This window comes from Elephas maximus, chromosome 3, assembly GCF_024166365.1.
Source record: "Elephas maximus indicus isolate mEleMax1 chromosome 3, mEleMax1 primary haplotype, whole genome shotgun sequence".
Lineage (NCBI taxonomy): Eukaryota > Metazoa > Chordata > Mammalia > Proboscidea > Elephantidae > Elephas > Elephas maximus.
This window is the reverse complement of record NC_064821.1, coordinates 62834228-62857593: the sequence shown is the minus strand read 5'-3', so window position 1 is coordinate 62857593 and position 23366 is coordinate 62834228. Positions and strand designations below refer to the sequence as shown.

The following is a 23366-nucleotide window of genomic DNA, read 5'->3' as shown; positions in this document are numbered from 1 at the left end:
CTCCATCTGTGGGAAGAGACGATGGAAAAGCTCCACATCATCAGTCAGAACAAGGCCAGGGGCTGGCTGCCAGTCAGACCATCAATTCTTCATATGCCAAGTTCAAGGTGAAACTGAAGAAAATAAAAACAAGTCCACGAGAGCCAAAATACAACCTTGAGTATATCCCACCTGAATTTAGAGCCCATCTCAAGAACAGAATTGACGCCTTGAACACTAACGACTGAAGACCAGAAGAGCTGTGGGGTGACATCAAGGACATCATACATGAAGAACGCAAAAGGTCATTAAGAAGACAGGAAAGAAAGAAATGACAAAAATGAGTGAAAAAATAGACTCTGAAACTTGTTCTTGAACATAAAGTAGCTAAAGCAAAAGGGAGAAATGAAGTAAAAGAGTTGAACGAAAGATTTCAAAGGGTGGCTTGGGAAGACAAAGTATTATAATGAAATGTGCAAAGACCTGAAGTTAGAAAACCGAAAGGGAAGAACACACTTAGCATTCCTCAAGCTGAAGGAACTGAAGAAAAAATTCAAGCCCCGAGTTGCAATATTTAAGAGTTCTATGGGCAAAAAATTGAATGTCATAGGAAGCATCAAAAGATGATGAAAGGAATACAGAGTCACTGTACCAAAAAAAAATTAGAAAACATTCAACCATTTCAAGAGGTAGCATATAATCAAGAACCGATGGCACTGAGGGAAGAAGTCCAAGCTGCACTGAAGGCACTGGTCAAAAACAAGGTTCCAGGAATTGACAGAATACCAACTGAGGTATTTCAACAAACGGATGCGTGGCTAGATGCACTCATACGTCTATGCCAAGAAATTTGGAAAAGACAGGTACCTGGCCAGCTGACTGGTAAAGATCCATATTTATAGCCATTCCAAAGAAAGAAATGTGGAAATTATCGAACAATACCATTATGACACATCCAAGTAAAATTCTGCTGAAGGTAATTAAAAAATGGTTGCAGTAGTACTGCAACAGGTAACTGCCAAAAATTAAGCAGGATTCAGAAGAGGATATGGAAGAAGAGATATCACTGCTGATGTCAGACGGATCTTGGCTGAAGGCAGAGAATACCAGAAATATGTTTCTCTGTCTCCTGTTGACTATGCAAAGGCGACTGTGTGGATCTTAACAAATTATGGATAACATTTAAAAGAATGGGAATTCCAGAACACTTAATTGTGCTCGTGTGGAACCTATACACAGACCAAGAGGCAGTTGTTAGAACAGAACAAGGGGATCTGTATCGTTTAAAATCAGGAAAGGCATACGTCAGCACTGTATCCCTTCACCATACTTATTCAGTCTGTGTGCTGAGGAAATAATCTGAGAAGCTGGACTATATGAAGAAGAATGCGGCATCAGGATTGGAGGAAGATTCATTAACAGCCTGCGATATGCAGACGACACAACCTTGGTTGCTGAAAGTGAAGAGGACTTGAAGCGCTTACTGATGAAGATCAAAGACTACAGCCTTCAGTGTGGATTACACCTTAACATTAAAAAAAAAAAAAAAATGCTTACAACTGGACCAAAAGCAACATCATGATAAACGGAGTTGTCAAGGATTTCATTTTACTTGGATCCACAATCAACATCCATGGAAGCAGCAGTCAAGAAATCAAACAGCATACTAGATTGGGCAAATCTGCAGCAAAAGACCTCTTTAAAATGTTAAAAAGTAAAGATGTCACCTTGAGGACTAAGGTGCATCTGACACCTGACTCAAGCCATGGTATTTTCAATCTCCACATATGCATACAACAGCTGGACAATGAGTAAGAAGACCAAAGAAGAACTGATGCCTTTGAATCATGGTGTTGGTGAAGAATGTTGAATATACCACGGACTGCCAAAAGAACGAACAAATCTGTTTCAGAAGAAGTACAGCCAGAATGAGCCTTAGAAGCAAGAACAAGACTTCACCTCACATACGTTGGACATGTTATCAGTAGGGACCAGTTCTCTGAGAAGGACTTCATGCTTGGTAAAGCAGAGAGTCAGCAAAAAAGAGGAAGACTCTCAACAAGATAGATTGACACAATGGCTGCAACAATGGGCTCGAACACAGCAAGGATTGTGAGGAAGGCCCAGGACCAGGCAGTGCTTCATTCTGTTGTACATACGGTCACTATGAGTCGGAACCGACTTGACAGAGCCTAACAACAACAAGTTTCTGTTTTGCAATGACATTTCCTAACATTATCTTATCTTCCCAGTATATAGCCAAAAGGGCGTTTTAGGCAATAATTTTCTGTGGGAGTGTTCCAGTCCAGAGAGTCAACAATTAACAAGTACCTGTGGTGCTTGGCAAAGTGGCTAATTTCTGCAAATTCTCCAACAGAAGGCACAAATTTGGGAATGTCGTCTTGACAGCCTGAAGAAGTTTTACCAAACTCTCAGCAGTCAGGGTCTTCTCTTCAGTCACTCTGTGCAACAAATTTTCTATTGTCTCCTTGGGTGTTCCAACCTCACAGCAATTCAGAATCACCTGCAGTGACAAGCAATCAACCAGACACAGTTACTGGCAATTCTAAACTTATCTGACACACCACTGGAAAACTCAGCAAGATGGTATTACAAGATGCCCTGGCTCCAAGTCTTCTTCTGTTGGTCCCTAGTGTTACATTTTTCATAGATTCTTCTTTATGCTGTCTTAATAAAAATCCAAAACGTTTTCCAAACAAATAACCCTATGGGGATCTTTCTTCCTTAATCACAGGTCTGTGTATTTTTTGCCTCCAACAGCTTGCATTTTGTGAAAATATTTTTACACTAAGCCAATATGATGAAGCCAGCAGCTTACATCTAATCTGGTTCTTTAGATTTGGTTCAGACTCTAAGATTAAGAAACACAGACTGGGAATTAATTAACACAGTTATAGTGTTTTTCAGTGTGTTAGGTAAACGGCATGATATTGGTGCAGGTTCTAATTTCAGAGCAGTTCTCTTATGTTACTTCTTTTTCTTTATGTGCATAGCAATTTGAATACCTAAATTATACTTTAGTCTGTGGCCTCCAAAACAATACATTTAAAGCATGTTTCTGTATTATTTTTATTGTAGATTCTTTATTGTCTATCCCTCTTATTCTCAATGACCGCATACATCAATTCTAGTATTCACTCAAAAATTCCACTCCTTTCTTCCTCCTTAATGTGCTAGGGGGTTTCTGGAGTCAAAGGAGTTCAGGGCTTCAGCAAAAGTTTAAAAAAATAAAATACATAAGAGACATTTTACAGATACATTCCTATTATAACAGAACTAATTCTTAATAGACTGCAATATGCATGGCCTGGCTCTTATGGAACTGATAAAACAGGGGATTATTTCAATACAGGTAATCTACAGATTCATAGTGACGGAATTTTGAGCTTCCCTTTGGGAAGATGCCAGTTCTCAGGAGAAGCAGTTGAACAGATCAGTCATGGTGGTATGGCAGAGACTGCTATTACCAAATTAGCTCCCATTTTAAAATAATGAATTTAGCTTTAAAACCAAATTGGTTTTATAGCTATGAAAGGAGTATCTATACACACACACACACACACACACTATAAATCAGGTTGGCATATTTCTTGTCAGTACAGAACATAAATACTCCCTCCCTTTGTTTAAGGTCTAATATACATTAGATTGCTACTAGATGAATTAAAAGTTAAAATTTAAGAACTTGTATCTAAAATCCATACCGATTTCTGTGTTAAATCTGGAGTTCTTAAGCCAATAACCTGATACGTAATGAGGATACTGTTAAGAATAGTCACCAGATACTTTAGATCCAGAGAGACCTAATTTGAACCCAGTTCCAAAATGTATTGGCTGTGTGATCTTAGACAAGTTGTTTAATTCTTAACAAAAGAAGCTAATTGTTGGCAAAAAAAGAGAGAACAATACCAATTCTCGCATGATTCTGTACAGGATTCTATAAAATGAGATCGCAGTCTGTAGAGCCTAGCATAACTCCTACGACATACGTGACCTTTAATAAATGACAGTGGCTACTGATACTACTAGGAGGCGGCACACATAGTGGTTAAGAGAATGTGCTTTGAGTAGAAGCCTGGGTCCCAGTACTGGTCCCACCCTTAAGCACTGTGAGATATTGGGTGAACTGCTTAAACTCTTTAAGCTTCTGCTTTTTCGTGTTTAAAAAATGAGGGTAATGTTCATAAAGTTGCTGTGAAGATTAAATTCGGTAAAGTTTAAAAGATGCTCAGTACATTCCTTGCCACATAGTAAGCAACAACAACAAAAAAGGCAACTATAATTATTTTAGTATCTGTTTCCAATCTTAAAGACATTCCTAGAGAATCCAAGTATTTATAGATAAGGGCCACGGAGCCATGATTAGCATTATTTCATAACAGAAAAAAGCTCTAAAAGGCCCGGGCGCATGCTCCACATGATGTGGGCACTGGCTATCGAATTGACATTCACCTCTCCACTTCCACTCTATTATTCTGCTTCAGTTTTAGTGAGGAGGGGTAGTTCAACGAAGCTCTGGTCGAACCTCAATCCTAAGAAGTGTTTTTGTGATTTATAACTAATTTGAGTTCTTCTGCTTCAGCCCTTTGTGTCAAGTAAACTGAAAGTGACAGAAGAAAATGACAGTGTGGTCTGTCTTACTGCAGAGAATGAGACTGAGTCTGGGTTCTACCTATAGATGCTGCTTTACCAAGATAATGGAAGAGTTCAAAGGACACATTCGATCTGGCTAATAAGGAAAAGGTTTGAATGAGTAATTGAATGAAATCACTAAACAGGGAATTGGGTACATCTAAAGCTATGAACAACTTCAAATGAGTGTCTGAAACTATACTTAATCTGAAGGCTAAGGAGAAAACAGGTTTAATCTTATTTTGATATTATCTTTCCCTAAGAAGTTCAAAATACTTAAAATTTTAAAAACGTAATTAACTTGCAAAATACAATTTTGAGATGAAAGGTTGTTCTCATTTTATATGGAAAAAAAATAGCAATATAATATGACTGAGAAAAACAAAATCTAGGATTCAGTCCTCACTATCAACCCAGTGCTCAGCCATTATACCAGTGGTTTCTAAACATTTTCCCTCTTGAACACTGAAGCCACTTCCCATAGTTTTAAGAATTGATGCCACAAAAGTTCTCTACCCCTATTCCTTCCTTCAAGATATAAAAATATTTTTAGCACAAAGTTGAAATCAATAACACCAACAAATACAGTTATCCAGTTGCCTTGGGAAGTCATGCCAGCAGTTTTCGGAGACTTTAGTAGCTAGCTGGTGGGAGAATAAATTGGTACAACCTTCCTGAAGGGCAATTTGGCAATATGTACCAAACATTGGAAAATCTTTATGCTGTCTATCAAAAAATCTTCTTCTTAGAAATTATCCTAAGGAAATAATTTGAGAAGTACACAAAGATTTGTATGCAAGGATCTTCTCTACAACATGATTTATAATAGCAAAAATTTGGAAAAATGCCCAGTGATAAAGAATTAATGAATTTTGATACACCTATCAGACAGAATACAATACAGCTACAAATCCATATTATAGGTAGGAAAATATATTCACAATATAGTAAATAAACAGGTTACAAAACGGTATGTTCTGGAGAACCCCATCCTAGGGTGACTCAAATGAGACAGAGTGGGGTGATGCTCCAAAACGTTAACGGTGATCATCTCCGAGGGGTGACATCGTCAGAGGTTTGAACGTGTTTTCTTTTTGCTTATTCTCCAAATTTGCTACAGATGAAGAGTGTACCGTTTTTGTAAAGAGAAAGAGTATCATAATAATTACAAACGTGCTTTAACACTTTAACTCTTGGTGTTGCTGTTCTGTAGCAAAAACTCATTTGAGTCAGGGCAGGAATATCACATGTTTATCCATTTATCCACCCATCTGTCCAAACATTTACTGTATGGCTACAGTGTGCAAGGCCCTCAGCAAGCTGCTGCAAAGGGGTACAAAGAGGCATGAACAAGACCCCTAACTTCGAGGTGCTTACTATGCAGTACGGATAAAAATAACGCCAAGGTGAGAAGGGCTATGTGCCACAAAGTGGTGAAAAGGTGCCACATGAGTTCAGAAGGGGGAAGAGATATTCTACACAGTTACCCTCTTCTCAGTGCCAGGCAGGAACTCTTCCTTGGCTGTTTCCAGGAACTCCATGATAGGTCTCAGCTGTGTTATGCACCGTATCAGGTCCTCTTTGTGTTCCAGTAACAAAACAGACAAGGTCTTTCCCTCCTCTGTGCTCCCTAGGGGAGAAAGTGCTGGAGACGCACAAGAGAAGCTAGTCAATTTGAAGAAAATGACAGCGTCGTTTGTCAAGAGAGATCTAACAGAATAGTAAAGTGATGCTCAGCTTATTCTGAGCACCCGAATGCAGGCTGTCTTTAAAAAAAAAAAAAAAAAAAAGGCTCTCTTTTAGCAGAGGAAAATACTTTATTATTCTGTTTAAACTCTATGAAAGGAAAAATGTTTCATTTATCTGTCGAAACACAAAGCTACAGAGCCAGCCAGAGGTTAACTTCTGGTTGGCAAGGCCACTGCTTTGTACCTAACCCAAATGAGAGAAGCTTCAGCCTTTAAGCGCTGTCAGCCAACCACCTCACCCTGGGCACTCAGTCATGGATTTGGATGTGTGGCTTTTGAAGGGCAAGAGAACAAGGCTGGTATTCTCCAACTTCAAGGTGTCAGACTAGTTAACTAGGAGGTAGGGATGGAGATTCAAATTTAGTTGGTATGTATTTAACATGCAGCTTTTGGAGTTACATACAGAACTTATGTGAAAACCAGCTGACTGGCTAAGGCACCTATCATTGGACCACCTTTACAGCATCTTCCCAGAATACAGCTCAGTCATCCAAGTGGATGGGGTCTTCTCCTACCTTTTGGCTGCACTGCTTCTACATCTTCTGGCTTTCTACCTAATAGTGCTGTTTTTACTGCAGGATTAGAGTCTTGGTACAGCCTCAACAGGGACACAACGGTCTGAACATCCATGCTCTCATCTCTTACTTTATCCAGGATTCTCTGGAATGCTGAGTGTCCTTCTTCAGCCTCAAGACACTCCATCATGGTCTGTGGAAGAAAGAGAGATTGGCCTGCCACAAGAACTACACACTCCTTGGATCTGGCAATAAAGGCCCTCAAAAATGTGATCCCTGCCTACCTCCTCCAGCACCTCCTCGCCCACCACACTTCTTCCCCAGCAGCAGTTCCAACCAACCAACCCTGCTGCTGCATGCTTGCATCCTTGTCCTCTGGAGGACTTCGGTTCCGCTCTCTAACCTTGCTCAGGGGCTACTTCTTATAGCAGGCCCTTCCCAGCCACAGATACCACCCCACTCCTCTCAACTGCTTTTAATGCTGTATGTACCGCACTATGATTATTTATTTATTTTCTCCTACTAGACTTTTTGAGGATAGGGGCCATGCTTTTTCTACAGCTCTGTAGCCTCACAACTAGCACAGCCTGGCACATAGTAGGCGTTCAGTGAATTTTTAACCAACTCAATCAGATGCACTTCTTACCCGACCACAACTTTTCCAAATCTTAAGACATTTTATTATTTGAAAATGCAATTAAAACCTCACAATTTAGGCAGAAAGAACACTTTAAATCATTTACACTACGAATGAAAGAAATGGGGCCTTATTACTTTTAGATATATCCTGTAACTCAATTTAGGCTAACGCGTTGGTTGGTAGCTGCCAGCTGCAAGACCGTATCATTCACACATCAATTAACCCATGCTAATAAAAAAAAAAATTTTTTTTTTTTAATGATTCTGATTCTAACCTGGAGGTGTATCAAAGTTTCTTCTAAAAAAAAAAAAAAAAAAAATCCCCTTACCGACACTGCTTCCACGACAAGCCTCACCCCCAGCCTTAAGCCACTTGACCTTTCCATGGCATTTGGAGTTACTCTTGCCTGTCACAATTCTCCTCTGATTTCAGTAACGCTGCAGCATTCTGGGTGAGAGCTCACCTTTCAGCCTGTTCAGCCTTCCTCACTAGCTCCTCTTCTGAATCCCTAACCATAATCAATATTTAAAACTAGTCTCAACTTTTTATATTTTTCTCTTTATACTTTCCCTCTTGAAAAGCTCTCTCACGGGTACAGCTATACACCTATCACCTTTATGCAGATAACCCTTCAAACTCGCTCTCTAATCCTGAGCTCAGTTTCAATCTAGAGCCACAGGGTTTCTGCTAGATACACCTTAGCCTCCAGAAGGCTCGGCAGCACATACTAAAGCCCAACTCACCACCTGGACTCCCTTAAACATAAAGTGCGACCGTATCAACAAGCCCAGTGTAAAATCTGTAACACTGGGATTCCTTTCTTGGCCTGACAGAACGAACACCTCTCACACTAATGGGAAGAAGGCCATTTGGAAGGCAGGTTCCTTATCTCTATATTAGCGATAATGAATTTATTTAAAAAGATTTGAAATTCAAAACTTAATTTGTATATCTATATGTCTTTTTTTTTTTATGTCTCTACTTAGCAAAACTACAACCTACCTTTGATGTTTTTAGTGGCAATACTATAAAAGAAAATTTTAAAAAACGTTTTCTCGTGAGAAAGTCTTCATAGAGCAAAAAGTTAACATTTACCACATACACAAAGCACATGAAAGAATCTGATAAATGCCTACATTTGCAAAGTCCAGTTGGACAGCTGTTATTATAAATTCTGGTAGTAATTATGTGTTTAAAATTCTTGTTTGGAGAGATTTTATCTCCTCTCTCTGCCCAAAAAAATAGGAATTATAAATAAGCTAGACCTTTGTGTTTCTTAGCTTTGCTTTGAATCTAAGGTAACTCTATTTAAAAAATAATATATAACTTAGATAAAGACATCTGTTGATCACATGTTTGGTCCTATTGTTATGTTTTTGCCAGTTGACCTATAATCTCTTTAGAATGTCTTTTTCCGGAAAGCAGTAGGGACCCTGTAGTAGACAACCTCTAAAATGGCTCCCAATGACCCCTGCCTCCTGGTTTTCATGTCCTTGGACTACACTTAACGACTTACTTCCAAGGAAAAAATACACTGAAAGCAATGGGATGCCACTTCTGAGGTTAGGTTACATAATGACTGTAACACACCTCCAACTCCCCCCTCGCTCTCAGCCCTTGCTCTGGGGGATGCAAGCTGCCATGCTGTGAGCTGCCCTGTCGAGAGACCACGTAGCAAGGAACTCACATCTCTGGCCAACAATCCGTGAGTATGCTTGGAAAGGGACCTTCCGAAGCCTGCCAACAGCCCTCTGAGTGAGCTTAGAAGCAGATACCGCCCCCCAGTTGAGCCTTGAGGGGACCGCAGCCCTGGCTGACACCTGGACTGCAGCCTTGTGAGGAATCCTGAGCCAGAGGAGTAGGCTAAGCCACATTCAGATCCTGACCCACAGAAACTGAGCTGATGAACGCTTGTTGTTTTAAACTGCTGATTTTTAGGATGTTTTGTTATACAGCAACTGATATCATTGCTAATACCCATAGGTAACACGTTTCTTTTTATTTTCCCTTTTGCTCCTTCCTTCCTTTCTTCTGTGCATCTTAACTGATACAACACAAAGCTATCTCATTCAATCCTAGGCCAGGTTTGTTTTTTTTTTTCTTTTTTTCACCTGAAGCTCTCCCAATATTCCAAATCTACCTCTCTCACTATCCAGTTTGTCTAGCATTACTATCCGAGCCGGGGGGGAAGAAGCTTTCATCAATGGTGGCATCTGAGCCGCCTCTCATTATCCTCGCTGCTGTCTCCCCCTCTGCAGAACTACTCAGCAGTGAAATTAAAACATTTGTTAACTTCATTGCTCAGCAGTGACGCTACGGTGACCATCTGGGGAGAGAAGCAGGGGTGGGCTGATGAGAAGGCCAGGCAGGAGCAGTCAGCTGCCTGGACAGCCCTGCTCACCACTCTCTTCCAGAACCTACTGGGGACCTGCACCAGAGCCAGCGTTATAGCTGTTACTTCATCAGCTCCCAAAGCTTCCTGGGGCTCAGCAGCGGAGCAAACCCTTTTCTGAAATAGCCTGTCTGCCTAAACAGAAGGGTGTCACATATTGCTACATACTGGGGTCCATCCATCCCTACCATGTAACAGAGCTCAGAGAGCTAAAGCAACACAGAGTGTTGTCAAAGGGCTAAATTCTTTAACCACACATTTGGAGTCCCTTTGATACTCAGAGTTAAAAGTACTTTGGTAAATCCATGTCAATGCATGGTCACAAAAATCAAAGTACTTTTTTTTTTTTTTAAACCTATGAGTAAAATATCGGGCAATATGTTTAAAGATGGGACCATTTCCTTTCCCTCTACGACACAGGAAAAATGATTTAATCTTTCCCTTATACTCAAGTCTTTTAATTGACTTTATTTTCCTATCTGTTTGTCTGCTGTCTTCAGATTTGTTCCAGTTACACTATATTCTCATTGCTTCCTGCCTCCCCTGCATGCTGAGCAGACCACAACAGCTCAACAGTGTCCCAGACACTGTGTATACATGCCTGCCATCTACTTAACCCACACTCGGTCTAGGAGGCATTTCCACTTCTCCTTTAGCAAAGGATCAGAGAAGTTAAATAACTTGCCCAAGGTCACACAGCTAATAAACAGAATGGTCTGGATGAAACACTATACTCATTTCATAGACCTGGCAATCCCTTTCACCCAGGTCGATTGTCCAGGCTTTGAGTGGAATCCAATGCATTTTACACTGGACTCTATTGTATTTACCAGAATCAACACCACTTTGAACACCGGGTGGTATCTATACAATGTGGACCATTCTTCTTGGCCTCAATGATTAGAATAGTCTGGTAAGTGCTCAATAAATGTTTAACTGAATAAAATTCCCTTTCCATACAACTACTAGCCCTTCTATCTATGGCTGCAAAGCTTAGACTTAGTAATTAACAGAGAAGAGATTGGGAAAAACACTACCACCAATATCAACTTATTTTTATCTCTTGTAGACCTGTAAAGTGAATTCTATTAACTCACTTCTCAAGAGGGTTACCCAACATTGTTAGTGAACCTAGTGCACCAAACACAGACCTGTACTTCTTGACAAAACTCCAGAGGACCGACATGGTTGGAAACCATGTCGCATAAAGGAGGAGATATGTTTGCCTTTGGAATACAGCTGAAGGAGAAAAAGTACTACTAGGTCTTCAGCTTTGGGAGTCTTTCTAGAACTTTAGATGAAAGGTATATTAAACAGTAAGGAAATCAATAGTAGAAAAGTTATCTCCTTACTCTAGTCAAAGACTCACTTTGCTATATACACAATTAATTTTTAAAAAAGGGAAGTGGTTAGGAATAAAGAAGACATTTAAAAGTCCTAGCATAAAAACGGGGGGAAAAATGTTCTGGCTTTAAATAAAAGCTTTACTCAACTTAGTCAGTAAGCCTCTTAGGTTAGCACCTGCTCTTCTAACTCAGAGCTACAGATAGGCAGAAGACGCTTTCCCATCACAGTACCCAAGAGATTTCTCCTTCATCAGTTTTGGCTCTGGTTTCACACAATTCAAGCAGCCCAGCCTCTTCTCACATTGTGGCAATCACTGCTTAAGGGAATGGCTTTCCCACCTTTCATGGCTGATCTCAGGAAATAAAATAATCGGGACACTGGCTCATAGTATCCTCCCTTAAACCAATCCAAGCCAGCTGCACACACCACAGCCATGTTTCAGAAAAGAAACAGGCTAGTCCATCTTCAACCAGAACACAACATCACTCATGACCTTCCTTAGTGCTGCTTCTCAAAATGTGGTCTCAGACACCAAGCCTCAAAATTATGTATCTGAGGTAAGCGGGTTTTAATGTTAAGCTGTCTCAAATTATGTTACAAGGATTACACAAATAGCAATAGCAAAAGAAAATGGTCAAAGCTCTTTGGGAGTTAAAAATAGAAAAACAAACAACTTTTAAAGTCATAGCTGAAACTTAGAATAACATTGCTCCAAGTGAACAGTTTTTAAATGTGCTCATGGTTGACGTGTTTTGGCGAACTTCTGTGCACATTTCCACAAACAAATAATTACAAGTGTGGCAGGATTTCTTTGCTATGAAAACATTCTATGAGGACAGGGATCAAGTCTTATTTACATATATTTTCCTAGCCATAATCAGCTCAGTGCCTGGGACATGTTAGTTGCTCAGTAAATATCTGCTGAATCAGGCGGTAGGCAAAGAGGAACACTTGGGGAAAATGGCTATTTAGCAGCCCTTGACCAGCAATAAAAAGATACATACAACGACACGGATGAATCTCAAAATAATTCTTCTGAATGAAAGAAGCCAGGCCAAATTAAAAAAAAAATACATACTGCTGGAAACCCTGGTGGTATACAGCTCAGCTGCTAACCAAAAGGTCGGCAGTTCGAATCCACCAGGCGCTCCTTGCTATGGCGCTCCTTGAAAACCCTATGGGGCAGTTCTACCCTGTCCTATAGGGTCGCTATGAGTCATAATTGACCCGACAACAACAGGTTTTTTTTTTTTTTTGGGCATGATTCCATTTATATAATACCCTAAAGAATGCAAAGTAATCGACAGTGACAAGAAGCAGGTCAGTGGTTACCTGGGGATGGGCGAGTGGAAAGGGGCAGGAGGGAAGGATGATAAGGAACACCAGGAAACTTTTAGGAGTGATAGATATGTTTATGATAATGATTGTGGTGATGGTTTCACGGAGTATGTCAGAACATCCAACCATATACTTTAAAATGTACAGTTAACTGTATGTCAATCATACCTAGATAAAGCCGTGTAAAGAAAGAGAGACAGGGGACAGAAACAGAAAAAGAGAGATGGAGGGCCTAATTATAAGGTGGTACCTCCTTAACTCTTATTTAATTTCATCTTATGACCTTAACATATCTTTTCCCTTTTTCATTCTGAAGCTGAGCAACTCATTGTGGAACATAACAGAATTGGTTTAAATGCAGCCACCAAGTGATTTGTAGAGCTCTTACTCTGACCTCTAAAACTGAAGAAGAAATAACATAAGCCTATAATGATCACCAACAGTGAATCACTGTCCTTTCAAAGCACCACTAATGTTGCTGCTATCAAAAGATTAGGACAAGAATTGGGAAGAAAAAAATAATAAATGCTGAATGAATCCATGTATAACAGACATTTCCTGAGCACCCATTATGCACCAGACACTTTTAGGTACCAATGTTTTTTTTAAAAAATGCATAAAGCACACTTCAAGCAAGCACAGGGGTGATACTAGTAATTGGAGTATTGCTGATCTAAGGAATGACACTGTTCCTCTGTAATCAAAGCTAAGGAGGCCAGTCTTAAAGAGAGAAAATAAAGAAGTGTGTCGATAAGCTATCAAGGTAACAAAGTAATAACAAAAATAGTGGACTGAACACTTAGGAAAACATCCAAGTGCAGAAATATAAAACCATAATGTCCTTCAGCACAATTGGTACAAAGATGCCAAGGATTTACAACCTGAAACCTCCCTAAGAGAGTCACCCGGTTTAGCTCAGCCTTGTAAATAGTTTATCTTTCAAGAAAACAATTTACAGCCAACTGTGTTTTGTGTGTGTGTGTGTGTGTGTGTGTGTGTGTGTGTGTATTAACCATAGTTAGACATTGAATTTTTTTTTTTTTTTTTTAAAGTAACTTGCTATGAATCAGGGAATGTTTAAATAGTAGGCATCTACTGTTTGGATTAATAGTAACTAAGACATTACCTTGCCTCAGCAATATGGGAAGGCCTCCCTACCCTACCCCCATGCAGTATAATGAATCACTTAATATGGTCCTTCTAGCCACGGTCTTTGTGATTCACACACAAGGACTGAGTGGGACTATACAAATAAGGTATATGGAGAAGCCCTGCTGGTGCTGTGGTTAAGAACTCAGGCTGCTAGCCAAAAGGCTGACAGTTCGAATCCACCAGCTACTCCTTGGAAACTCTATGGGGCAGTTCTACTCCATCTTACAAGGTCACTATGAGTTGGAATCAACCCAACAGGAATGGGTTTGGGCTGGAACCTATGATGGTTGGGGTTATGTGTCAACTTAGCTAGGCCATAACTCCCAAAACTGTGTGGTTGTCCTTCATTTTATGTGTTGATGACGGAGGATTGGTATAGGGTGTGTTTTGCGTCGCAGCCTTGCAGGTAGGCGTGACTCAAGTCCCACCCTTACTCAAGTTATGGCCTTCCCTGGGGTGTGGTCTGCATCTAAGGTATATGTGTGGACGACCTGGCCGTGCTCTCTCTCTCTGCATCTGGATCCTCCGTCCAGTTCGTGATCAATTGACCTCCGGTTCTTGGGGCTTGAGCCAGAAGCCTACTGTCTGATCTGCCAATTCTGAGATTCCCTGGCCTCCACAGCCCTGTGTGCCAGCCTCCATGATCTGACCTGAATTGCCAGCGTCCACAGCCTTCTGAGCCAGCAGCCTTTAGTTTTCAACTGCCAGTTTGGGTTCATCTACCCCTGTAGCCACATGGGTCAGGGGAAGCCTGCGCCTGACCCATGGATTTAGGACTTGCCTGCCTCCACAACTGAGTGAGCCATTTCTTTTATACGGTTTGTGAGTTCTGTGAGATGGGAGGGTGAGTACTGGGAGGGGTGGTGGTGGGGGGTAGTCAATGTTAGAGATGATGGAGCCGTAAAGCAGTTTGGAAAAGATGGACATTTGGGACATTTAACCTCTGCCTCATAGGAACCAGCTTTGTGCTGATCCTTATAAAAGAAATTATTCATTTACCCCAACGGATCGAATGAGCAAGCCAGCTGGGGCAGTGCCTCTCCCTCTGCCAGCAGCCTCTCAGAATGCAGAAGCATGGCTGGAAGAAAGCAGAAGATGAGGGGAATTCTAAAGGAGCTGTGAAGTCTAGCCCTGCAGGATCAGGTAGCAAGGGAGATCCTGAAAAAAAGAAAAGGTCAGCTGGGAGGTAGACAAGGATAACCACCTGGCAGTTTCCTGTCAGGCAATTCCTAAACTTTTATACACACGTGTAACATTTCCACCCTGTCAGCAGCAGTACAACTCAGTGCCTCAGAGAACAGCTCTAACGTCAGAATGCATAGGTTTGAATTCTGGTTCAGAGTCTTATGAGCTCTGCGACCTCGGCCAAGTTATATCACCTCTTTGAAATAGTTTTTCATCCATAAGATGGGACTAAAAAATAGTACCCACCTTGAGGATTTTTGTGAGGATTAAATGACATAAGTACCATGCTTAGGAAAGTAAGTGTTTAATAAACATTCACCATTATTGTTTTTATATCTGAAAATGGTCACTGTATTCCTCAACACTGGATGCAATTTACTGAATATAAACATATTAAATCCTTTTTGTACCAGTTTTGAGTGTTTATTGTTTTGTTTTTGTTTTCAGTGTTTAAATCCCTGATTTGAGGTTAGTCATGACTACTTCTGCCTTATCTTATCCTTGATTGATCAGGCAGGAATGGAACGTACCATTAACTATCCTGGATCAACACTGGTGGTAAGCTAGGATTTGCCTGGTGACCAAAACGTAACTTCATTTTGAAAGTATCTGGCCCAGTACTTGTGCCAGGCTGGCCTTTAGGGAATAATTGCCAAAAAGAATAAAATCAAAATCTGAAAAAAACTGAACCCCTAAGGTATTTTTGTATTTTCAGATTTCTGCCCTATATGGGAAGTTGATAACGTTACCCTGAGAACACTCAACTAGCAAACAAATAAAGAAACAAGTACCTACCTCCTTCTGTGGACCTTTAATTTCCGAACATTCCTCTAGTCTTTTTAAAACATCCTGGGTAACGGAGAGTGCATCTGAGAAGGTACTTTCATTTTCCAGGAGAAAATCCAGCTGGTAACGTTTCCTCTCATACTCTGAATGTTAAAAAGAAAAAGAAAAAAAATCAGCCATTCATTACTTGAAGTGATTGTATAAAAGTTTAAGCTGTCTGTGGAAAACCTTCAGGTCTCATACTGCATTTAACTAATATCCAACGTGTAATAAACAACAACACCTCTCACAACTTCATCTTATACTCAGCCTGGTTAAAATAATGGATAATTACCTGAAATGGTTCATCATTATCTCAGTAGTACTTTTCTGCTCTGGAGTTCATCTTCAGACTTCCAACACTCAAAAACACAGACACTTTTGAAAGAAGACTGGCCTAGTAAGAGTATTCCATTAGATTTTGGTTTCCTAGCTAACAGTGGTCTTTGGTAAATACATCTATGGAACCAAAAAAGTTCATAAAGATCCCTGAATCTACTCACTGACAATGAAAAAACAGACTACAACTATTGAAAGTGAGTTATTACCTGGTTCTGTGCTTGCCTCCATGGCCTCACCGAAGGTTTGTACAACAGGGGAAGGGGAGCAAACCTCCGCTGAGTTAGGAGTCTCTGCTGGCGTTTCTGCGTTCCTCAGCATCTCCTGGGCAGTGGGAGGTTCCACACTCGGCTCCTGTGGAACTGGCTGGGCTGCCTCCTCTGTCTCGGCTTTCACAGGGCCCCCTGGAGGGGCAGAACCTTCAAGGGGAACATGGGGCTCTTCAGCACCCTCGGAGGAGAGGATTTCTACTTGAGGCTTCTCGGGTTCCTTCCTGAATGACTCTGGGGATGGCACAGGGACATCTCTCCCCACCTGACCCTGAATGGAGCAGTTTACGAGGCTGGTCAGAAGATTTTTACAGCTAACGGCCACATCAAACATCTGTAGGCTGTCGGCTAAAGAGATGATTTTGGAGAAGTTGTGCTTGCCCACAGGGAGTTTGCCTGTGTACATCATTTCTAACAAGAGGGCAAACTCCTCGGGGCTCACCACAGAGGCATCAATGGAGATGGTGTCTGTGTTGTCCAGCAGGGTTTTGAACAGGAGGCTGGCAGCGGCCAGGACCAGCTTGTGAGCCCTGAAGTAAATGGAGCCGATGGAAATGGTGCAGTCACAGAACTGCTGCTCCTTGCACAGTGTGTAGAGCTGCTGCAGCAGCTGCCGGCTGTAGTTGGGGAGCTCCATCTCATTGACTCTGCCCTTAGGACTTCTCTTCCTCCAGAGTCCACCTTGTGGGCATCAGCCTAGAGAAGTCCAGAAGACACCATGTTAATACTTCACGAGCACACAGTAAACACCTTGGATAAAATGCTAACAAACAAACAGGTAATCCTTCATTCATTCAATAAATGTTGCTCAATAGGATGAGATACCACGCCAGGCATACTAAATTATAATAATTATGTTTTTAACTACATTAACAGGACTATGCTTAATGCTCTATATGGATGGTCTCATTTAATCCTCACAACAACTCTAGTCAGAGTGATCTTTTCAGCACATACTCAGATCTTGTCACTTCTTTGCACAAAAGGCTCCAATGGCTTCCATTTCAGAGTAAAAGCCAAAGTCCTGACAATGGCCTGCAAAGCCATTCATGATCTGGCTTGTCATTGGCCCTTTCATCTATCTTGTCCCACTTCTCCTGCTCACCCAGTCTGCTCTAAGCACACCACCTTCCTTGCTGTTCCTGCAACATACTAAGCATGCTTCCGTCACAGGGTTTCCTCGCCTATCTGCACAGTGCGTGCTCTCACTTCCATCACTTCTCTGCTCAGAAGCCAGGTAAGCAGTCAGGCCTTCCCTGACCATGTTCTTTAAACGGCAGCTCAGGATGTCCTACACCCCCCTTACTCTGCTTTATTTTGCACCACAGTACTTACCACTATTGACATACCTGATGTTTACTTGCTTATTACCTGTCTCTTTTCACTATAATGTGGAAACCCTGGTGGTGTAGTAGTTAAGAGCTACGGCTGCTAACCAAAGGGTCGGCAGTTCCAATCTGCCAGGTGCTCCTTGGAAACTCTATGGGGCAGTTGTGTTCTGTCCTATAGGGTCACTATGAGTCGGAATCGACTCAACAGCAATGCGTTTGGTTGTTTTTTTTTTTTTTTGGTTTCACTAGAATGTAAGCTCCATGAGGGTAGGAACTTTATCATCTGCTGTGCTTAAAAATCTGCCTGACACAAATATTGTTGGTTTGTTGGTGGAATGAATAAATTACTGGAGGAAAATGTAATAATAGATATTTGCACACAAATACCCAATTTGAGAGATACAGGAGTCCAGGAGTTAAAGTCAAGATTTGAGGAGGCTGACCTGTGTCTTAAAAGCTAAGTAGGCACTGACGAGGTAAAAGGAGTGGGAAAAGAAAGCTTTCCAAGCAGGGAAGCCTGCATGAGCACAGTTAACAAACCATCCCGTAGTAAAGGGAGGAGCGTTAGGAAGCACGTTGTGAGGAGTCTGGTGATACTGAAACAGAAGCAGGGGATGGGATTGTCAAGAGATGCATCTGCAGAGGAGGCAGGGCCCTGGTCACAGAGGGATAGACAGTCCACGCTTAGGAGCTTGAATCGTAACCTAAAGGCAATGATGAGCCATTGAAGCGCTTTCAGCAGCAGAGTCACATGGTCAGATACACATTTTAAATATATTTCACCTCAGTGATATCTGTGCAGTATTTGAGAGGGATAATGCTGGAAACAGGTTCTGTTATTGCAGGAATTCAGGGGAAAAACCAACGAGGTCTTCAACCAGAGCAGTGGTAACAGGAGAGGAGTAGAAAGCCAAAGAGATTTAGCATGTATAATCGCCACGATTTCGGATCTGAATGGAGGTGAGGGAAGGAGTGTCGACTCCCAGGTTCTTGATTTGGTAAGTGAGTAGATGATGGTGCCACCACCTGACTCAGATAAGACAAGAAAAGATAGTTTACGGAAGGAGACAACTAGTTCAGCCTTGGATTTGAGAATGTCATGGTGATAACTAAAATTGTACAGTCTCACTGTGTACGGAAAGCCATTACATTAAGAATGGGAAGGCGCATGCCAAAATAATAACAGTGATTGCCTTTGTCAGCAGGATTATAGATAATCCCCCCCCCCACCATTTCTTTGTATTTTTGAACTTCTGAAATAGACTAATAAAAAAAAAAAGTATTTCCTAAAACGAAGGTAAATTTTTCAGTTCTAGCCGTCCGAAAGCCTGTCTATGCCATGGCACTTAACATTGAGGGGTGTTCGTGAATTCATATAAATTTCTCAGCTTCCTCAAAAGGGCATCTTTGAGAACATCTAGCCCTGTTGTTTGAGTACGGTTTCTGCTTTAATATTTTGGCCATTATGAAAATGCGAACAAGTTTTTTTTTTTCTTTAATAGAGGAAGAAATTGAGACTTAGAAGGCAGGTGATTTGCTGTAACAGTAGTAGCAGCGGGAGCAGGGTTGGAATTCCTATCTCCTGGTACTTGTGAAAGAAAAAAAAAGTCGTAAGATTTAAAACAGGCAAAAGTAGGACCTCTTTTTAGGAAAGGGAAAGGGGACAACTAAAAATTCAAAAATTAACTTATTTTAATATCTGAGAAAATATCAGGACGAGAATTCAATCTGCAGCCAGCACAGAATGCATAAGCCACGAAATAGGCACTGATGTGGTTTTTTAAAGGACAAATTATACCAATATAATGTGATCGTTTTTTCCCGAGACGAGAGTGATGATAGGCTGTTGGATTACATAAATCAAAAAACATGTCTGGGCAGACTTCAGATTTTTTTAAACATTCTTATTAACAAGAAGCAAGTGACTGTGATTGTATTTCAGACAAATTAAAACTTAATTAAAAGGTTATTTTATGGTCACTTTTCTGGGGAGGGTAACCACATCTGTTATCAGATTAAAAAATAAGAAGACCCGCGAATGATACAGAGGAAGATACTTTGTGTATTAATCACAGGACCAAAAATATTTCATATCTTTGTTAATAACTAAATTAGAAGATAAAATAATAGAGTAAATTTAGTACTGTAAGCAATTGGTCAAGGTTGAAAAAAAAAAACCTGAACAGAATTCTGTGGCTTACCAACAAACAGATACTAAAAAACATGATTAAAAGCTTGAACAAAAAAAAGGAGAATGGGGATAGTTAAGCCAGAAAACATTCAAGGTTGGTCAATGGCTACGTAACGAATGTAAGCTGGTAATGTCGAAAGTTAAAATTTTACTAAGATTAATAGAAATACTAAGAAAAGAACAGATTTTTGGCAAAATGGCTCACTGAAATGATGTAAACAGGCCTCCTCTTCTACTACAAACACATAGAAATGCTGGATAAAACATAACAAAAAGGCTTTTAAAATATATAGTCAAGCTAGGGGGAAAAAAAAAAAAAGGAAATTCCCAGGCACGTGAAATGAAAGAGACATCAAAATCAAAGCTAGAACGGTAAGTTTGAACTGAGATCAGGGTAGGCAGTAAGGGTTTTAAACTCCTATATAAGCCCCAGGCTTGGAGGAGGAAGCAATAATGCCCACTTAGAGACCAGAAATGTAGCTCAAGCAGGTAGAAGGTAGGGGCGTTGGAAATGAGATCTCTGTATAAGCCCTGAACCTCAAAAGCCTCTCTCTCCTTGATAAGCAGCTTAAAAAATCTCTGCTGACTGGCTCAGGGAAGCAGCAATAGAAGTTGTTAATTACCTAGGCCTTGAGTGGAGAAAAGGCACCCACAAGACATCTAGAATATAGGCCTATACCATACAGAGATGTAGGATCCAAATTTACACTCTGTATCACAAAGGAATCCTAAACTGAGAAATTAAAAGAAATTAACACAAAAAAACTGGTCTCTGGCACACAGTAGAATAATCCTGAAACCACTCTATAGGAATACATTCATAACCCAAGGCACAAGGGACTCCCACAGGAGGAAAAAACACATAGAAAAGAAGTTCACTATTACAAATCGTACAAGGAGGAACTGAATGTGAAAGGTAAAACTATAAAAGCTGAAAAGTACAAAATGTCAGAGGGTATCTTTGAAGTTGGGATAGGGAAAGAGTTCTTAAAGTCCCAAAAGCAAAAAAAAAAAAGAAACCCAAAGATGAATTAGTCATTGATACTAAAGGTTTCCATCAAAGAATTCTACAGACATGATTAACAGACAAATGGCAGAACTGCAAGCGGACACTGGCAAATTTTAAAGGCAACAAGGAAGTAATATCTACAGTATATATGAAACTCCTGAAAATCTTTAAAAAAAAAAAAAATGAAATCCAAGAAAAAGTGGGCAAATGATATAACTAGGTAATTCAGAGATAGGGAAGCTGAACTGGCTAACAAATAGTAATAGTATTTGTTGTGTATTGTAATAGCAGTAATCACAGTTAACATTTATTTGATGCTTATTATGTTCAAGTGTTCCGTATGCTTTACATATATTAGCTCATTTTATCCTCGTAAAAACCTGAGGAGGAGGTAGATACTATTATTTCCTTTTTACTGATGGAAAGAGTAAGGCCCAGAGAAGTTAAGTAGATTTTCCAAAGTTCCCCCATGATAGAACCTGGGTTTTAACCCAGGGTACCATTGGTGGGAACATAAATTGATCTAGCTGTTATGGAAAAGCAATTTGGTCATATTTAGTAAAATTAATCTGTGTATATGCTCTGTGACCCAGGAATCATACTCCTAGATACATATCCCAGAAAAAAATTCTCCCCTAAGTCCATAAGGAAACATGCTAGAAAGATCATTGGGACACTGCTTGTGGTAGCAGGGAGATGAGAGGCAATTTAGATGTTCCTCACTAAAAGAAAGTATAAGTAAATATGCAGGATGTATTCTATGGAAATAGGGCATTGGAAAGAAGCTGCAACTATCTATATAGAGAGCAACATGGACAAAAAAAAAAAAACAGATCTTAAATATTCAGTGTTGAGTGAAAAAATAAGAATGAGATCTAGATTATCAGGTTATTTCGGTGCCTTAAAAATACATATCAAAACAATACTATCTTCTGGATAAGGCTACTTACACAAAGACATTTTATCAAATAGAGTAGATGCCTTTGAGAGGAGGGAAATGAGAGTAGGGTTTGGGAATAAGGGAAGAAAATAAAATAAAATTTTGAAACTAGCCATCTGACTCAATAGCTTAAGTACTTATCTATAAATAATGAAGCTATAAAATCTTTGTAGACCACTTGGTTATTTAATAAATCTAATGTGGAATCATGAGGGCTATAATAGCGATCTGGAAGCTACTGAAATATATTAAAAGGCTAAACTGTATTTTATTGCATTTCTCCCTAACTCCCTTTGCAAGGAAGTTAAATGGAAGAGAGAGAATACAGCACTAGATGCAATGCAGTGAAAGCGTGCTTTTTAGAGGTAAGAAACGATAATGGAACACTGCACGTTGGAATCTATAAGTGCAGTCCTGTAGATTCATGTACAGAAGCAACCTAAATTATGTTATTAAGCACTTACTGAAATTGCCAGGCTTGGGAAAATTGTCAAAGGTCCCATGGGAAGAACGTTTAAACAACAAAAGAGCACCAGAAAGATGGATGTTCCTCAAAGGAACAATGTTAAAGCCTCAAGAAAAGACTATACTGATACAGAATAAAGATACTTAGAAGGAGGAAACTTAATTGGCTGAACCAAGTGCTGCATAATGACCCAAAACACAAATGGGAATTCAACACAAAGTAGAAACTAGGCCAGCTTTCTAAAAGAAGCACAAAGAATATTTATTTATTTTATTTATTAAAATTTTTATTCTTTGTATTTCCAAAGAAGATTTGAGAGTTCCTTGAGTTACAAATGAACAACAGAGCTCTGGTGGTGCAGTGGTTAAGAGTTTGGCTGCTAACCAAAAGGTCGGCAGTTCGAATCCACTGGCCGCTCCTTGGAAGCCCTAGAGGGTCACTATGAGTCAGAATTGACTCCACTGCAATCTTTTTTTTTCCCCCCTTTTAGTTACAAAGAAGCTACAGTCACACACAGGAGAAAAATAAAAAAAAGTCAAAAGCGAGACCGAAGTCATAGTTTGTAGGGAACATGGAATCCCTTTAATGAACAGGGAGGAAAATAACACTAAAGACTTACAGCCTCACTATACATTGCTTAATTAAATATAAGAGATGTTCTGAAATCCACCACTGCTGGCAAGATCTCTAGAGAGGACTCAAGCAAAGGCCTTTGCTACTACTGCTGGAGGGTAAGGGGCTCTTTCCTGGGCCTTAGGGAACTGGAGCTGCCACTCTCCATTCTATACTTATTTCCCCATAAATCTTCAACCAGCAATACACACATGTCAACCAATAACTATTTATGGGTCACCTGCCTACTCTCCCCAGCATGCTGCTGTATAGGAGCCAGGTGAAATAGAAAACAAGATTCTATCCACAGGGGGTTTGTAGTAAACTTGACCTAACATTGGAATAATCAAAAACAGAACACTTAAAAAGACTCCACCCACAAGAAAAAAACAGGAAAAAGAGGAGGGAAGGGGAGGGAAGAAAACGATTGACCGC

At 40.3% G+C, this 23366-nt stretch overlaps 1 protein-coding gene across 7 annotated transcripts in view; it reads right to left on the bottom strand.

Moving 5' to 3' along the window:
• ZBTB40 (zinc finger and BTB domain containing 40) overlaps positions 1-23366 on the bottom strand; it is a 79318-nt gene that overhangs the window by 22709 nt on the left and 33243 nt on the right. For 5 of the 7 annotated variants that reach the window (XM_049878206.1, XM_049878207.1, XM_049878204.1 and 2 more), the window contains exons 2-6: positions 16323-17078; positions 15745-15878; positions 6896-7088; positions 6120-6277; positions 2311-2503 (exon numbers count right to left, since the gene is read on the bottom strand). In XM_049878206.1, the coding sequence (XP_049734163.1) occupies positions 2311-2503; positions 6120-6277; positions 6896-7088; positions 15745-15878; positions 16323-17019 (1375 nt within the window). In that variant the 5' untranslated portion in view covers positions 17020-17078. Of the gene's footprint in view, positions 1-2310; positions 2504-6119; positions 6278-6895; positions 7089-15744; positions 15879-16322; positions 17079-23366 lie in introns of those variants that run through there. The other 2 variants (XM_049878212.1, XM_049878210.1) reach the window with 2 other exon arrangements.